This window comes from Ornithorhynchus anatinus, chromosome 5 (assembly GCF_004115215.2).
Source record: "Ornithorhynchus anatinus isolate Pmale09 chromosome 5, mOrnAna1.pri.v4, whole genome shotgun sequence".
Classification (NCBI taxonomy): Eukaryota; Metazoa; Chordata; class Mammalia; order Monotremata; family Ornithorhynchidae; genus Ornithorhynchus; species Ornithorhynchus anatinus.
In genome coordinates this window covers 15,753,956-15,772,927 of record NC_041732.1, presented here as the reverse complement: position 1 = coordinate 15,772,927, position 18,972 = coordinate 15,753,956, and the positions used below count along the sequence as shown (strand labels likewise).

Genomic DNA, 18,972 nt, shown 5'->3' with positions numbered 1-18,972 from the left:
TCTGCATGGGAATGTTGCATCAAGTATGTGACGGTAAATCAGTCGGTCAATCCGTGGTATTTATTGAGTGCTTTCTACATCCAAAGGACTGTATAAAGTGTCTGGGAGAGTACCTGAGGAGCCCAGAAGTTGAAAGAACCAAGACTTGGGAGTCGAAGAATCAAGGTTCTAATGCTGGCTCTGCCATCTGCCTGCTGTGGGACCTTGGGCAAGTGACTTCACTTCTCTGTGCTTCAGTTTACACTATCTGTAAAATGGAGATTCGATACCTGTTCTCCCTCTTAAACTGTCAGCCCTATGTGGGACGGAGACGTGTCTAACCTGATTATCTTGTACCTTCCCCAGCGCTGAGAACTGTGCTTGACACAGAATCAGTACTTAAATACTAAAATTATTATTATTGTCTCTGTCCTTCCAGTCTTTTGTTATAGCCAGTTTTCTACGTCTTTTTCCTTCTAAACTGCAAATGAGTTTGTGTTTGTCTTCCCCCATTAGACTGAGGGGAAGAGTTATTTTTTTTTAATCCCTTTTGTATTTTTTATCCCACGGTGGGTGGGGGACTTAGGGAAGGCCTCTTGGAGGAGATGCGTCTTCAATAAGGCTTTAAAGGGGATGGGAGAGTCATTGCCAGTTGGGTTTGAGGAGGGAGGGTCTTCCAGGCCAGAGGCAGGACATGGGCAAGAGGTTGGTGGTGGGACAGATAAGATGGACTAAGCCCCCCTTCTCCTACGCTCCTCCTCCCCTCCGCGTCACCTCAACTTGCTCCCTTTGCTCCCCCCGCAACCCTACCTAACACATACACATACCTAACGCAAAATTCCCACTCGAATAATACTAACAATAATGATGGTATTTGTTAAGCGCTTACTATGCGCCAAGCACCGTTCTAAGCACTGGGATAGCTACAAGGTAATCAGGTTGTCCCACGTGGGGCTCACGGTCTTAATCCCCATTTTCCAGATGAGGTCACTGAGGCCCAGAGAACTGAAGCGACTGGCCCAAAGCCACACAGCTGATAAGTGGCGGATCGGGGATTAGAACCCGCGACCTCTGACTCCCAGGCCCTTGCTCTTCCTCTAGGCCGTGGTCCTCCTCCATCCTAAGCGCTTAGCACGGCGCTCTGCACCCAGAAAGTGCTCAATAAATACGATGGATTGATTGACTGGGAAATCGATTTGAAATTAAATGAGTGTGGAAAAGGCAAGTTGGAAAAGAAAGGAGAAGCTCACCCTCTTGTGGTGGACTGGCAGAAGGTCCTCACAGCTTTAAGCACCAGTCCGCCCCATGGGCGGGACCAAGCAGAGAGAAGTGTCCAGCCAATTTCTCGGGATCCCGCCCGGCCAAGCCCAACCTGCCAACCCTGATGGAGCCAGGGCCAGAAGCATAAGGCCCAAGCCCTGTCCCGTCACCGGGAAGCGGCAAAGCCGTAGTTCTCCCTCTTTTCACCCCTCCCTCATAGCCGTAAATCTATTTATATTAACGTCCGTCTCCCCCTCTAGACTGTGAGCTCTTTGTGGGCAGGGAATGGAGCTATGAACTCTGTTATACTGTACTCTCCCAAGCGCTTAGTACAGCACACTCTGCACACATAAGTAGTTAAATATGATTGACTGACATTGACCGAATAAAGGAGTTCACTCGTTTTGTTTTGCTGTCTCCCCCTTTCATACTGTGAGCCCACTGTTGGGCAGGGACTGTCTCTATCCCAACTCTGCCCCTTGTCAGCTGTGTGACCGTGGGCAAGTCACCTCACTTCTCTGTGCCTCAGTTCCCTCATCTGTAAAATGGGGATGAAGACTGTGAGCCTCACGTGGGACAACCTCATCCCCCTGTATCTACCCCAGCGCTTAGAACAGTGTTCTGCACATAGTAAGCGCTTAACAAATACCAACATTTATTTATTTTTTTATCTGTTGACAAATTGTACATACCAAGCGCTCAGTACAGTGCTCTACACCCAGTAAGCGCTCAATAAATGTGACTGAATTAATGAATGAAAGAGCAGGGGTCTGGAGTCAGGAGACCTGAGTTCTAACCCCGGCTTTGCCACTCGCCTGCTGTGTGACTCTAGGCAGGTCACATCTCTGGGCCTCAGTTTCATCATTCATTCATTCAATAGTATTTAATGAGCGCTTACGATGTGCAGAGCACTGTACTAAGCGCTTGGAATGTACAAATCGGCAACAGATAGAGACAGTCCCTGCCCTTTGATGGGCTTACAGTCTAATCGGGGGAGCTCTGAAGTTCTTCTTCCGTCCTCCTTGGACTGAGAAGCCCATCTGGGACGGGGACTGGGTCCAACCTGATTATCTTTTATCTACCCCAGTGCTTATTACAAGTGCTTGGCACACAGTAACTGCTCCAAAAATATCTTATTTTTTATTGTTATTGTTTGGCTGCCCATGCTGGTTTCCACCTTGTTCCCCACCTAGTTTCCAGAGAGTGGTTCTAGGAGAGGCTACAGTCCTGTTGGGAAGTAGCACTGGGGGCATGTGCAAGCTAAGGAGAGAAGAACCTGGCCAGGACACCTTTCAACCATGCCGACGCCTCTGTACATCCACAGGCAAATACTCCGTGGCACCCCTGCCGTGGGTAAATCTAAATGGCCAGGGTCAGCTGGGTGGAGAGGCGGGCAGGGGGTTGCTGCTCTAAGATGGAGGTTGATCACTGAGTGGCAAGAATCTCCTCGGCCCATCGCCAGGGGCACGGTCAGATCCCGGAGACCGATAACGGGGACCATGGGGCCGAGTAAGAAGTCCCAGGGGCAGGAGCAGGAGGAAAGAGAAAAGGTCCCGGCTGTTCTCCTGAGGTCAGAGCTGTGGGCCGGAGGATGTGTGAAGGTGTATGGACGGGCACTGGAGCAGTGAGGGGGGAGGGGGTGCAGTGGTGACAGGATGGGACCTTACAGTGAAACCCTGGACTACAAAGTACAGTTTTTGAAAACCACTGCAAAACCCTGGCCTAAGAAATCAGGGAAAGCCTGGTGGAAAGAGCAAAGTCTTGGGAGATGAGGACCTGGGTTCTAATTCCGCCTCCGTCGGTCACCTGGGCCTCGGGCAGGTCAATTTGCTTTTCGGGGTCTCGATTTCCTCAACGGCAAGATGGGGATTAAACACTTGTTCTCCCTCCCCTTGAGACTGTAAACCGCTTACGGGTCAAGAACTGCGTCCTACCTGACAAAGCTGTATTAGTACAGTGCTTGGCACAAAGAAAGCCTTTAACAAATACCAGGATTATCACGTCCTAGGGTCAATTCTGTCATGGATCGGAGGGCATCTAGTCTAAAGGTCCCCATGACTGACTGTCTTTCCGCTGTGCAGGCTAAGCCCAGCCCTAGAGCAAAACCTGGAATGCGCAGAGCACCCCAAAACACAGACACTTCGGGCTCCAGAATAAAACTACTTGGAATAGGGCAGAATAGTCCTAGTGGGGATGCAGTGTGGCCTGGTGGATAGAGCACGGGCCTGGGAGTCAGAAGGACCTGATGCCACTTGCCTGCCAGGCGACTTTAGGCGAGTCACTTCACTTCTCCCTGTCTCAGTTTCCTCATTTTCCAGATCTGGAAAATGAGGATTAAGCCTGTGTACCCCATGTGGGTCCAACTTGATTAGCATTTATCTACCTCGGCTTTTAGTACAGCGCCTGGCATACAGTAAGCACTTAGGTGTCTGCTAATTCTGTTGCACTGTACTCTCCCAAGCGCTTAGTATAGTGCTCTGCACATAGTAAAGCGCTTAATAAATATCCTTAACAAATACCATTTAAAAAACCAGAAACAAAATACCGGGCTCAGAAATGAGTTCCACGGTCCCTCGTTACCAGCCATCCAGAGGGCACCTAGCACATCAGCTACAGAACCACGAACGGTAGCGGGTCCCCATGGATGCACCCGGCGAACTCTGAGCTGCCCGCTTCCTCTCACTCCTCGACTCCACTGACCTCCTGCTCCATCCCTCACCCAGCCGCACGCTCGATCTCATCACCTCCATCCAGTCCCTGTACCATCTCTCACCTCACCAACTCTGAAATTCCTCTATCAGAGCCAAACCTCTTCACCTGCCTCTTCTCCCACACTCACACCCATGCTGCAAATCTGTCCTGATTCCCCCATGGAAGGCCTCAATCTCTCAATCCCCTGCAATTTTCCAATGCCACCATGCCCTATTTGATCTCCATACTTACCCTTCCTTCTTTTGACGCAAAAAGACCCCACTCCCCGTCCCTCCATCAATCTCAGAATACCAACCCGCAGTCCTGGAACACTTCTGCAATACTCCTCCTCTCTTGCGCACGAGCTGCAGGGCAAGACACCAGACCGACTTCGTCCTTCACCCTTCGCATTCACCCTTTTTAGCTTGAATTCCGTCCTCTCCCTGACCCGGCCACAGGCTTAGCGGAAAGAGCCTGGACTAGGGAGTCAGGGGTCATGGGTTCTAATCCCCGTTCCACTTGTCAGATGTGGGACTTTGGGCAAGTCACTTCACTTCTCTGGGCCTCAGTTACCTCATCTGTAAAATGGGGATTAAGACTGTGAGCCCCACGTGGGACAACCTGATTACCTTGGATCTACCCCAGCGCTTAGAACAGTGTTCTGCACATAGTAAGCGCTTAACAAATACCAACATTATTATTATTATTATTAACTCCTAGTTCCGTGGCCCTCGACGGCTGTTTCAGACTTCTATGTCCTTCCTCAAGCCCCCTGCACCCCCAACTCCCCTGTTTCTAATGATCTTGCCCCCTACATCATGGATAAGATCAAACCATCAGGTGTGACCTCCCTAAAATTTCCCCCGCCCTGCTCCACTCCCACCCACCTCCTGCCCCCTCTTCGACTCAATCAATGGTTTTTATCGAGCGAATCCTGGGACTAGACCACTGTACTAAGTCCGGGAGAGTACAATATAATAGAGCTGGTAGACATGTTCCCTGCCCACAAGAAGCTTACAGTCTAGAGGGAGAACCAAGCGCTAAAATAAGTTACAGACAGAGGAAGCAACTGAGTACAAGGACATGTACATAAATGCTGTGGGGCTGAGGGTGGGGTGAATATCAACAGCTTAAGAGGCCCAGATCCGAGAGACGGGTGACTTGGAAGGGAGGACAAGTAAGGGAAATGAAGGCTTAGTTATTTGAGGGCACTGGGCCCTAGGGCAATTATCGATGGGTGTCCACCCTCATCTTCATAGGTCTCTGGGAACGGGCCTGGGAGACAGAAGGGGCACCAGGACGATGTCCTTCTAGGCCGCCTGGGCCTCTCGTAGTGGCAGCCTTGGTAATAATAATTATGGTATTGGTTAAGCACTTACTATGTGTCAAGCACTGTTCTAAGCACTAGTATCTACAAACTAGGGTAATGAGGTTATCTATCCCACGTGTGGCTCACAGTCTCAATCCCCATTTTACAGATGAGGTAACTGAGGCACAGAGAAATTAAGTGACTGCCCCAAAGTCACACTTGACGAGTGGTGGAGAAGAACCCATGACCTCCAATTCCCAAGCCCGTGCTCTTGCCACTAGGCCATGCTCCTTCAACTCAACTGCTCAAATGCTCTACTCAACTCAACTGCTCTATCTACCCAAAGCTCCCCAAATCCAGGGCATGGTAGCAGGGGTGGCAGGGAGCTGAATTAGGGCCTTCTCGATCCTCGCAGAGCGAGACAGAGACACAGGGGTGGTCCCGACGCGTCCTGGAGGGCGGCAATGGGGCCGGAGAAGACTCACCCGAAGCCCCAGCCGTCCAGGGCGCTGGCAAACACCACGCTGCCTTGCTCCGGGGAGAAGTACAGGTGGGAGTCGTCAGTATCCTCCAGGCCCGCGCTCCAGTCGTACAGCTGCTCCCCCGGCCCGGGGCCGGCTCCCCCCTGGGCTTCTGCATCCCGCTCGGCTCGTTCCTCCAGGACTTTCGACGTGAACAGGGCGCCGGTGAGCGCATTGACCTGTGGACAGCCAACCAACGGCATGAGAGGGAAGGGGGAGGGGGACAAGGGGAAGAGGATATCAGTACAGAGGCATTCCCAATCCCTCCTGATACTACTGATAATAATAATTATGGTATTTGTTAAGCACTTATGTGTCAGGCACTGTACTGAGTCCTGAGGTGGATATAAGCAAATCACATTGGACACAGTCCCTGTCCCATGTGGGGCTCAGGCTCAATCCCCATTTTAAAGATGAGGTAACTGAGGCCCAGAGAAATGAAGTGATTTGCCCATGGACACACAGCAGACAAGTGGCGGAGCAACGAGTCTTTCAACTTTGTTGGACTGGACGCTCCCAAGTGCTTATACCAGTGCTTTGCACACAGTAAACCCTCAATAATAATAATAATGTTGGTATTTGTTAAGTGCTTACTATGTGACAAGTGCTTAGAACGGTGCTTGGAACATAGTAAGCACTTAAATACCGTCATTATTATTATTTCCACTAAGCCAAGCTCCTTCTCACTACCTTGCTGATGGTGACGAGGATAGTTGTTTCATTTATTTTTGCATCTTTTAGGGCAGGAGCTGTGTCAAATCTGATTGTTTTGTGCTTATGCCATCCAGCGCTCAAGACTCCTTTAATGCCAGTTTCTCCCTCTAGACTGTAAGCTCGTCGTGGGCAAAGAACACGTCTACCAACTCTCCCAAGAGCTTATGTTGTTCTCTCCCAAGTATTTAGCATGGTGCTCTGCTCACAGTTAAGACTAAATAAATAAAATTGATTAACTGACACAAAGCATGCCTCATTGCTCTGTGTAAAGCACTGTGCGGAGCTCTGGAGAAAGGCGCTGGGACGATAATGCGGGCAGAGGGGGACTCCCACTCCAAAAAGGCCTGGGATGGTGAAGAGGCAGAGCATGGACCCAAGTACCAGGCTCCGAGACCACCGTCGGCCTTGACTTGGGTTAAGTCCAATCGAAACAGAGCTTGGCACAGGTCTCTCCTAATGGAGAGGCCTTCCGTGCATCCCCAAGTCACACATATACTGGCTTATGAGTTTTCCATGTACAAAAAAAGATAAAAATGACCAACGGAAGAAGCCCGGACCCTCTTAGGCATATCAATCTGTCCGACAAAACAAGGAAGTTCAGGAAAACTCATTTGGGGTTTCTAATCCTTGGAACCCTCTTATAGTTCTAGACTTGGGACTTTCCAATCTCCCCGAGGGACATAACCCTCTGATATCCAAGGTTCCCCCTACTGACTAACCCAAACTCTTTGTCCTATGATTTCAGTTCCTCTCCCCATGGCCCGGTCCTCGACAGAAGCCTACACCGTTCTTCTACATACCCTGAGACAGAAGTCCCTTATGCCTTCTTTTACAGGCTATCGGACCCCCTCCGCCCAGGGCCTATTTTCCATCCTGTGGATCGATTTCATAACATCTCTGGGTCCTCTTCAAACCCCCATCCCCAGTGCATCTTGGAGATACTGAGTAGAGGGAGAGGATTGTGGGGCTGCTTCCACCCAACCCACGCTTACCCACAGACCCAAGACCCGTAGTCACCTTCTCCAACTCCCTGGCTCGGCCCAGCCCCAGTGGCCTTTCTGCAAGGGAGGAGACGCTCCCTACTCGGGCCAACACCCCTGCATAGTGTGTTTTGGGGCTAAAGCCCATGAATAATTATCAAGAGGAGCAGTGTGGACTAGTGGAAAGAGCTTGGCCCTGGGAGTCAGAGGACCAGAGTTCTAATCCTGGCTCCGCTCCTTGAATTGTACTCTCCGAAGCACTTAGAACAGTGCTCTGCACAAAGTAAGCACCCCAAAAGTATCACTGATTATCTGCTGTGTAACCTTGGTTAAGTCACTTCACTTCCCAGTGCCTCTTTGCCTCATCCTTAAGATGAATTCAATCCCACTCCCTCTTGCTTAGACTGAGTCCCATATGGGACTGAGTCTGTATTCATTCATTCATTCAATCATATTTACTAAGCGCTTACTGTGTGCAGAGAACTGTACTAAGCTCTGGGGAAGTACAATTGAGCAACAAATAGAGACACTCCCTGCCCACAATGGGCTCACAGTCTAGAAGGGGGAAGAAAGATATCGAAATAAGTAAACAGGCATCAGTAGCATCATTATAAATAAAGAGAGTTATAGATATATAAATATCAATAAAAATAAACAGAATTATAATTATAAATGTGTACACATATACACAAATGCTGTGGGGTGGGGACGGGGGTTAGAGCAAAGAGAGTGGGAGGGTGCAATGACCTGATTAGCTTGTATCTAACCCCAGTGCTTAGGAGAGTGCTTGGCACACAGTAAGCAGTTAAAAAATACATTTATCATCATCATCATCATATCTTGGGTAAATGACTGTTTATAGAAGGGTGAAGTACTTAAGTTTCTTATTTTAGATTCTTTTGCATACAAATAAAGATTCCTGAAATGGTAGGCCAAAGTCTAAATTTTGGAATACATGTAAAGTTTACTGTTTCACTCCAATATAAAACTCATGCTGAGTCTTTAGATCCTGCAACTGAATTAAAAGAAAAACCTCTGGCTGAAGATCTTAACATGAAAGCTCAAAGTTAGAAGCCACACACCCCAAAATCCCCAACAGACTAAGAACAGTAAGGCTTTATCTGCTTAAGAAATTTTTAAAAAACAACCACACCATTGGGGAGTTGACAGAGGTCCATAAATAACGTCACCAGTGTTGGCAATTTTTTGCCAAAAATCAGGCAATTCCTTACCTGTTCTAATATATTCTTGAGGTGAGAATAAGCCTCCTGGGGAGTGAATTTCAATTCAAGAATCAAGCGGTCAATTTTATTTATCACTAAGACTGGGCGGATGTTTTCCAACCAGGCCTGGCGCAGAACTGCTTGCGTCTAACAAGGAACGAGAAGACAAGAAACTAAGCACACGGCCCGAAAACATCAGACATCGGACAGACCACAGGCCTCCCCACTTTGAAGATCCCCTTAAAATCCCACTCCTCCAACATACTTTCCCTACCACTCACTGGTATTTACTGAGCACTAACTGTATACAGAGTAAGAGCTTGGAAGAATGCAATAGAGTTGGCAGACACATTTCCTGACCTCAATGAATTCATGAACTAAAGGGGAAGACAGACAGTAAAATAAATTGCAAATAGGTGAAATGACAAAGTATAAGTATAAAGTATACTTGCAAGCCTCTAACGCTTATGAATTCTGTTAATTCCCTTCCTTGGCACTTGCCCCTAAATGTCGTGACAGGTTCTAATCCTGGACTCCAGTTTGTTTGGCCAAGCCACTTTCAGCTCAAAGCAGGCACGGCACATAATGCCAGGAGTCCTCCCCCAGGCCGGCAGATGTGGTTGGAGAATCTCCAACTGCAGACCCTGAGGGGCCAGATGAGGAAGTGGCATTCGCCCTCGCTCCTGAGGAGATGAGGAGAACAAGGCAGGGCCGAGCAACTACCCTGAATGGAAGACTACTGGGTTCGGCCAGACACCCCAGGACAAATCGGCACCGGGGAACTGCCTTTTGTAGAGGGGCGAGATCACTGTCAGCTGGTCTAATGCTCACCTCTACCCAGAGGGTGGGACGCCCGCTCTGCGATGGTACTGCTAGGAAGATGGGACTCCTGGTGGGTCGTCGTTTCGAAGAAGTCCAAGCTTTGACTCAGGTGTCCGAGGCGCTGAGGACCATATTCACGCCATCGCGGCTTGGACCCAAGTAAGCCCGATGGTTTGGGCCTGTTCATAGTAATTTACTACTGCTATTTGCCCAATTGTACTTAGGTGAGCCCAGTAGCCTGGGCTTCTTTGACATGAATTCTACTTTGAATGCTGGCATGTTAGATAAGCTAGGTGAACATGGCCACTGAGCTGTGCCTTAAGGAATTCTACTAGTGTATGAGATGATCTTGAAGGACGTGTTTGTTGGGCCCTGACTATCTGCTTCTACCCTTTCGTGATTTTGCTTTTGCTTCTCTGTGAGTGGGACCAAATAAAGAAATCAAGATTCGCATTTTAAACGTGTCTCAACTCGTCTGTCTAGCCCCCGGCTCACACCGGTGAATATAAGTGGGAATTCCCAGAACCCAGGTCTTACATACCCATGACATGTACAGTTAATTATCTGTCCTGATTACTCAGTCTGGAAATACATTTATATCAGTCACCCCAGTTCGAGTGTCAGTTCCTTGTGGTCAGAGACCATGTCGCCTGCTTCTGTTGAACTTTCCTGAGCACTCAATTCAGTGCATGGAACTTAATAAACAGGCTTACTGCTACCCATTAGCATGGAAGGAGGAGACGGAGACGCCATGAGCGATGTGGTTTCACGTTGCCTCATCCTAAATTGATCTGCAAACCTCACTCCTGAAACCGTACTTCTTACACACCACTAAATATGTACTCACCTCTAGGAGTTTCTGGAGGCTTAAAAACACATCTCCCCCGAGAGGCCTTCCCCAGGGAAGCGCTCTTTTCCCGAACTCCCTCTCCCTTGTGCATCACCTATGCAGTTGTCTGTGCCCTTTGAGCATTTGGTTTTTGCCCCACTCTCAACCTCCCGGCACTTATGTACACATCCACAGCCTGCTAGCTCGTTATGGGCAAGGAACGCAACTAACTCTGATGTATTCTGCACACAGTAGCTACTCAAAAAATACCCTGATTGGACACCCACTTGGCTAAATGTAATGGGTTTACATTTTCAAATTCATTTTTTTAATGGCATTTGTTAAGCGCTTACTATGTGCCAGGCTCTGTACTAAGCGTTGGGGTAGGTACAAGGTAATAATAATAATCGTGGTATGTGTTAGGGGCTTACTATGTGCCAGGCACTGTAATAAGCGCTGGGGTGGATGGGAAGCAACGTGGCTCAATGGAAAGAGCACGGGCTTGGGAGTCAGAGGTCATGGGTGGTTCAAATCCCAGCTCTGCCGCTTGTCAGCTGTGTGACTTTGGCAAGTCACTTAACTTATCTGTGCCTCAGTTACCTCATCTGTAAAATAGGAATAAAGACTGTGAGCCCCATGCGGGACAACCTGATGACCTTGTATCCCTCCCAGCACTCAGAACAGTGCTTTGCACATAGTAAATGCTTAACAAATGCCATCATTATTATTATTATACAAGCAAATCATGTTGGACATAGTCCCTGTCCCATGCGGGGATCGCAGTCTTAATCCCCGCTTTACAGATGAGGTAAGTGACTTGCCCAAGGTAACCCAGCAGACAAGTGGCAAGCCGGGATTAGAACCCATGACCTTCTCGCTCCCAGGCCCGGGTCCTATCCATTACACCAGGGAGCTGACCCAGCCCAGACTGGACACAGTCCATGCTCCATGTGGGGCTCACAGTCTTAATCCCCATTTTACAGATGAGGTAACTGAGGCCCAGAGAAGTGAAGTGACTTGCCCAAGGTCACAGAGTAGACAAGTTCTTCCCTTCTAGACTACGAGTCCATTGTGAGCAGGGAATGGGTCTGTTTGTTGTTGAATTGTAATTAATTTTGGTATTTGTTAGCGCTTACTATGTGCAGAGCACTGTTCTAAGCACTGGGGTAGATACAGGGTAATCAGGTTGTTCCACATGTGAGGCTCACAGTCTTAATCCCCATTTTACAGATGAGGTAACTGAGGCCCAGAGAAGTGAAGTGACTTGCCCAAGGTCACAGAGTAGACAAGTTCTTCCCTTCTAGACTACGAGTCCATTGTGAGCAGGGAATGGGTCTGTTTGTTGTTGAATTGTAATTAATTTTGGTATTTGTTAGCGCTTACTATGTGCAGAGCACTGTTCTAAGCACTGGGGTAGATACAGGGTAATCAGGTTGTTCCACATGTGAGGCTCACAGTCTTAATCCCCATTTTACAGATGAGGTAACTGAGGCACAGAGAAGTTAAGTGACTTGCCCACAGTCACACAGCTCACAAGCAGCAGAGCCCGGATTCGAACCCATGACCTCTGACTCCCAAGCCCGTGCTCTTTCCACTGAGCCATGCTGCTTCTCTCCCAAGTGCTTTGTAAGCGCTCAATACATACAACTGAATGAAGTGGCAGAGCCAGGATTAGAACCCAAGCCTTTCTGATTCCCAGGCCAGTGCTCTATCCACTAGGCCATGCTGTTTCTCACTCTAGCAATCACTTTTCTTTCCTGTGCAGAAGGGGGAAGATATGAGTGGAATAATAATAATAATAATAATGTTGGTATTTGTTAAGCGCTTACTATGTGCCGAGCACTGTTCTAAGCGCTGGGGTAGACATAGGGGAATCAGGTTGTCCCACGTGGGGCTCACAATCTTAATCCCCATTTTACAGATGAGGGAACTGAGGCACAGAGAAGTTAAGTGACTCGCCCACAGTCACACAGCCGACAAGTGGCAGAGCTGGGATCCGAACTCATGAACCCTGACTCCAAAGCCCATGCTCTTTCCATTGAGCCACGCAAATCCAGGCCTGGGATTGGGAGTCAGGAATCAGGATCGCTGGGCTCTGATCCCTGTTCTGCCTTTGGCCTGCAATGATGGCCCTGGGTGAGTCACTCAACCTCTCTGGCCTTAGTTATTTATTATCATTACGGTATTTGTTAAGCTCTTACTATGTGCCAAGCACCGTTCTAAGCGCTGGGGTAGATACAGGGTAATCAGGTCCCACGTGGCCTCACGATTTTAATCCCCATTTTACAGATGAGGTAACTGAGGAACAGAGAAGTTAAGTGACTTGCCCAAGGTCACACAGTAGGCAAGTGGCAGAGGTGGGATTAGAACCCATGTCCTCTGACTCCCAAGCCCAGGCTCTTTCCACTACGCCACGCTGCTCCTTTCCTCGGTGAAAAGACCAAGCGGTAGCACCAGAGAGGGCAGGGGCGGCATGTGCCACGACAACCTCGCATCTCCCTCGGGGTTTAGCCCGTACAAATGCCCGACGGCGGGGCTCCTCTGCAGCTGCCCCCTAAGAAGGCGCCGGCCTGGGGCTCTCCCGCCCGGCTCCCCGCGGGAATGATGCCGCCTTTCCCTTCGCTCACCTGAGGGCAGACGCCTTCCACTGCATCCACCACAATGATGCACCCGTCACAGATGCGCACGGCCGTGGACACTTCTGAGGAGAAATCCACGTGACCCGGTGAGTCGATGAGATTAATGAGGTACTCTTGGGCATCTGGAATCAAAACACAGCGGAGAGTTAGTGCCGTACACAAGTTCAAGAGCAGAGCCTGTGCCCATAGAAGGCTCTGGATCCCTTTCATTCGATTGTATTTGTGCAAAGCACTGTACTAAGCCCTTGGGAGAGGACATTGTAACGATAAACGGACGTATTCCCTGCCCACAGCTAGCTGCTGGGCCTTGGAGGTGGAGGTCCTGGTTTCTATTCCTGACTCTGCCACATGTCTGACCTTGGGCAAGTCACTTCGCCTCTCTGTGCCTCAGTTCCTTCATCTGTAAAATGGGGCTTAAGATTGTGAAAAGGGGACTATGTCCGATCTGATTCGCTTGTATGTACCCCTACGCTTAGAACAGTGCTTGACAAGTAGAAAACTACAATACCCCCATTAGTATAGAAGCAGGAGGGCTCAGTGGCCAGAGCCCGGGCTTGGGAGTCGGAGGATGTAAGTTCTAATCCCGGCCCTGCCACCTGTCGGCTGTGCGACCTTGGGCAAGCCACTTCGCTTCTCTGGGCCTCAGTTACCTCATCTCTAAAAGTGGGGATGAAGACTGTGAGTCCCATGTGGGACAACCTAATTACCTTGAATCTATCCCAGGGCTTAGAACAGTGCCTGGCACATAGTAAGCACTTTACAAATACCATGATGATAATAATAATAATTATTATTATTATTTACTGGAGTGCGGGAAGCCCAAATTCCCCACACGGTCCCATCGGCTACCTTCCCGTCACCATTTCGGAAGTCTCGACAATATGGCTTAGCAGCAAGTTCTAGTGGAGAAAGCAGGGCCTGGGAGTCGGAAGGACCTGGGTTCTAATCCCAGCTCCACCACTTGTCTGGTGTGTGTATTTGGACAAGTCACGTCACTTCTCTGGGCCTCAGTCACCCCATCTGTAAAATGGGGATTAAGACTGCGAGCCCCATGAGGGACATGGACTAGGTCCAACCTGATATTATCTTACATCTACCCTAGTGCTTAGAATAGTGCCTGGCACATGGTAAGCCCTAACAAATACTACTAAAAAAGAGACAATCAAGTTAATATTTTGGACTAAATAGAGGCTTGAGGACAAGACCTAGAGTTGATGAGAAGTCATCGACTTGCTGAGGACTTCACCGACTGGTGACTTCAGGGATTTCTCAGGCTGGGCCAACCGTTATGGGTGCTGGGCCCAGCCTACCATATTCCAATCAATCAATCGATGGTATTTATTGGGCGCGTACACTGTGCACAGCACTGCACTAACTGCTTGGGAGAGTACAAAGCAACAGAGTTGATAAACACATTCCCTGCCCACAGTGAGCTTACAGTCTAGAGGGGGAGACAGATGCTGTCTGCTGTGTGAACTTGGGCAAGTCACTTCACTTCCTCCATGCCTCACTTACCACATCTGAAAAATGGGGATTAAGACTGTGAGTCCCAAGTGGAACTTGGACTCTTTCCAACCTGATTAGTCTGTAGTTACCCCAGTGCTTTTTACAGCAAGCTAGAGAAGCAGGATGGCCTAGGGGCAAGAGAGAGGGCCTGGGAGTCAGAGGATGTGGGTTCTAATCCCGCCTCCACCACTTGTCTGCTGTGTGACCTTGGGCTAGTCACTTCACTTCTCAGTGCCTCGGCTACCTCATCTGGAAAATGGAGGTTAAGACCATGGGCCCCACATGGGACAATCTGAGTAGATTGTACTTACTCCAAGCTGCCATTTAGAATAGTGCTTGGCACATAATAAGCGCTTAACAAATACCATCATTATTATTACAGTGCCTGGAAGATAGTAAATGCTTAACATATACCATTAAATAGGAAAAAAAACAAATTTAGTACTGTGCAGAAGCAGAACCAAGGCGAGAGGTCGGCAGCGAGATAGACGAGATCACGGTATAGTGAGAAGGTTAGCGTTAGAGATGTGTGGGCTGGGTTGTAGTAGGAGATATGCGAGGTGAGGTAGGAGGGAGCAAGGTGATTGAGTGCTTTAAAGCTGATGGTAAGGAGCTTTTCTCTGATGTGCAGGTGAATGGGCAACCACTGGAGTTTCTTGAGAAGTGGGGAAACATGGCTTGAACCTTTTTGTAGAAAAACGATCTGGGCAACAGAGTGAAGCACAGACTGGAGTAGGGAGAGAGAGGAGGCAGGAAGGTCAGCAAGGAGCTTAACCAAGATAGGTTAGGATGAATGCTTGGACTGATATTGGTAACAGTTTGGAGGGAGAGGAAAGGGCAGATTTTAGTGATGTTGTGAAGGTTGAACTGACAGGAATTAGTAATTTAGAATATGTGGGTTGAATGAGAGGAGTTTAGGCTAACACCAAGGTTACAGGCTTGTGAGAAAGAAAGGATGGCGCTGCTGCCTACAGTGATTGAAAAGTCAGGGGGAAGACAGGACTTGGGTGGGAAGATAAGGAGTTCTCTTTTAGACATGTTAAGTTGGAGGTGACAGTGGGACACCCAAGTTGAGATGTTTTGAAGGCAGGAGGAAATGTGAGATTGCAGAGAGGGAGAGAGAGATCAGGGCTTGAGATGTACATAACAATAATAGTAATAATAATAACAACAATAATAATGTTGGTATTCGTTAAGCGCTATGTGCAGAGCACTGTTCTAAGTACTGGGGCAGATACAGGGTAATCAGGTTGTTCCATGTGAGGCTCACAGTTAATCCCCATTTTACAGATGAGGTAACTGAGGCACAGAGAAGTTAAGTGACTTGCCCACAGTCACACAGTTGACAAGTGGCAGAGCCAGGATTTGAACCCATAACCTCTGACTCCCAAGGCCGGGCTCTTTCCACTGAGCCACGCTGCACATCTGGGAATCATCCACCTGGAGAGGGTAGTTGGAGGCTATGGGAGTGAATAGGTTCTCCAAGGGAGTGGGTGTAGATGGAGAATACAAGGGAACTCAGAAATGAACCTTGATGGACACCCACTCAGGGGGTGGGAGGCAGAGGAGCCTGTGAAAGACATTCAGAATAAGCAGTCGAGAGGAATAGAACCAGGAGAGGACAGTGTCAATGAAGTCGAGGTTGGATAATGTTTCCAGACAGGGGTGGTTGACGGTGTCGAAAGCAGCTCACAAGTCAAGGAGGATTGGAATACAGTAAAGGCCGTTGGATTTGTCAAGGAGATCATTTGTGACCTTTGAGAGGGCGGTTTCTGTGGAGTGAACGGGACGAAGCCAGATTGGCGGGGGTCGAGGAGAGAATTTGAGGAGAGGAACTTGAAACAGTGGGTGTAGACAACTCTAGGAGTTTGAAGAAGAACGTTAGGAGGGAAATGGGGCGATAGCTGGAGGGAGCCAAGGGGTCAAAGGAAGGGTGTGTTGTACTTTCCCAAATGCTTAGTACAGGAGTCTGCACACAATAAATATTCAACCAATACCACTGATTGATTCACTGGCCGGGGACACCCAACCAAATACACATATGATCTCAGGCTTGCCAACAATGTGCAGTTCCACCGGATCAGTAACTCGGTGATGAAAGAACACACATAGTCTTGAGAAGCAATATGTTTCAGAGGGAAGAGCAGAGGCCTGAGAATCAGGAGACCTGGGTTCTAATCCCCTGCTCCACCACCTGCCTGCCAAGTGCCCCTCAATCGCCGTAATAAAATAAACAGGTGTGGTAACCACTTCCCTCCCTCCCGCCACCTGGAAATTCTGCTCCTCTAGTCAGGGGCCTCCACTGATTTAGTTTTTATTTTCTGTATTTCTCCAAGTTGTGTTTTAAGGTTTCCTCCTTCCTGATATGTCCATCTCCAATCCTTTCGATCCTATCCCAAACGATCTCAGATGAAATAACGTGAACAACCCAGAATTGACTCGAAGAATTCTTTCGAGAAGAAGGCACGGCCGCATGGATTGCAATTTGTTAAAAAAGCGCTTAGTAAAATTCTCTGCACAAAGTAAGGGCTCAGTAAATATCATGGGTTAAGCACCAATGCAGCAGGTAACAGCTCTTCCACTACAGTTCACTGGCGTTCCAAATGTCTCCTGAGACGACGTCACCCCGTTCGGTACGGGGGAGTGGATTTGAAAACATTGCCAAACGCGTCAAAAAACAAATCCAAGCTTCCTGCTGAATGAATTCCTGCTACAGTATTTAGAAACACAAACTTCTGCCCCCTTCTTTCTCAGCCATTCAAGCACAATCTCTTCGTTCCAAGAGAGTGATCTAAAGGCAGGCATTAAGCCAATTTCGGCCTTTCAGACAGCAAGCCAACGGGGCTGGGGAAAACTGGAAGTTTACGGTGTTAGCAACAGAGAAGGGATGACTGGGCCCTGGCAGGTCTCTCTGGGGGTGACTTAGAAAAAAGCCATTTGGAGTACAGAATCTCTGACCTCCCTCAGGAATCTTCTGGCCAATACACAGCTCTGGGTAATAGCTTTCTGAAGACAGTGAATTTGTCACAAGCACCAGCCAAGATTATCCCTCTGTAAACCGGAAAATTACGGTGGGGGGAGTTCACATTTCAATTTTCAAAGCTTACACATCATCATGGAAACCCACAGGCGACTTTTGGGAGCAAATGAAGGATCTCTGACTGGAAGAGAAGAAACGTCACCGCTACAAACTTTCATCTCCGACGATGGCAACTAAGATTCTTGGAGGAACTACGCTGAGGGTCGTTCTCCTGACCATCCACCCTATTGTTTTAGGGTGACCCCTCTAGCATCCCTAACTTTCCTTCTGGTAACCCCGGATGGACCCCTTGTCCTTGTCCTTTCCTGCACCTACAGCTGTGACTAGCCTGCATAACTTTCTGTGGAAATCAATTCCACAGGCTTACCATCCATTGAGTGAAGGAGAGCTCCTTTCTGATATTCACTGTCCAGAAGCAAGCTTCAGGGGAGCCCCTCGTCCAGGAGGAGTGAGATTTGGTGAGCAATTTTCCCAGTGCCCTACCCACCTGCTTCACAACTTGGTAAGGGTCAATCGACCTATCTGGGGTCTTTATTGAGCACTGACTGGAGGCAGAGCACTGTGCTAAACGCTTGGGAGAGTTAGTAGACCTGTTCCCTTCCTGCAACGAGTCAATCGTTTCTGCTCTCAGATGCATCTTTCCACACTAAAGAGTCCTAATACCTTCAGTCCACCCTAACAAGGAAATGTCTCTATTCCCCTCCTCAGCTGGGGTACCCTTAGCTACCCCTCCTCCTTCAGATTAGTAATCAGAACTACATGCAGTGGGATTCCAGATGCTGGTAAATGATGTTCTCATATGGTGGCGAAACTCGTTTGATAGAAGCAGCATGGCCTAGTGGCTAGAGCACGGTCCTGGGAGTCAGAAGGACCTGGTTCCAATCTCGGCTCCGCCACTCACCTGCTGTGTGACCTCGGGTAAGTCACTTTACTTCTCTGGGCCTCAGATGCCTCATCTGTAAAATGGGGATTAAGATTGCTAACACCCAAACATTGTCCTCCTCATATTTCCCATCACAGTAGACGGCACCACCATCCTTCATCTCACAAGCCCAAAACCTTGGGTTAACCTTGACTCCTCTCTCTCATTCAACCCACATATTAAATCCACCACTAAATCCCAGTCTCACCTTCACAACATCGCTAAAATCTGCCCTTTCCTCTCCATCCAAAATGCTACCACATTAATACAGTCACGGCCTAGTGGAAAGAGCATGGGCCTGGGAGTCAGAGGTCATGGGTCCCAATCCCGGCTCTGCCACGTCTGCTGTGTGACCTCGGGCAAGTCACTTAACTTCCCTGGGCCTCGGTTACCTCACCTGTAAAATGGGGATCAAGAGTATGAGCCCCATGAGGGATATGGACTGTGTCCAACCTGTTTACCTTTCATCTACACCAGCATTCAGAATAGCGTTTGGCACACTGTAAGCGCTTAACAAATACCACAGTTGTTATCATC

At 48.7% G+C, this 18,972-nt stretch overlaps 1 protein-coding gene across 3 annotated transcripts in view; it reads right to left on the bottom strand.

Moving 5' to 3' along the window:
- EFL1 (elongation factor like GTPase 1) overlaps positions 1 to 18,972 on the bottom strand; it is a 235,451-nt gene that overhangs the window by 201,374 nt on the left and 15,105 nt on the right. For all 3 annotated transcript variants that reach the window (XM_029065776.2, XM_029065778.2, XM_029065777.2), the window contains exons 5-7: positions 12,956 to 13,089; positions 8,687 to 8,824; positions 5,725 to 5,939 (exon numbers count right to left, since the gene is read on the bottom strand). In XM_029065776.2, coding sequence (XP_028921609.1) covers positions 5,725 to 5,939; positions 8,687 to 8,824; positions 12,956 to 13,089 — 487 coding nt within the window. The remainder of the gene's footprint in view (positions 1 to 5,724; positions 5,940 to 8,686; positions 8,825 to 12,955; positions 13,090 to 18,972) is intronic.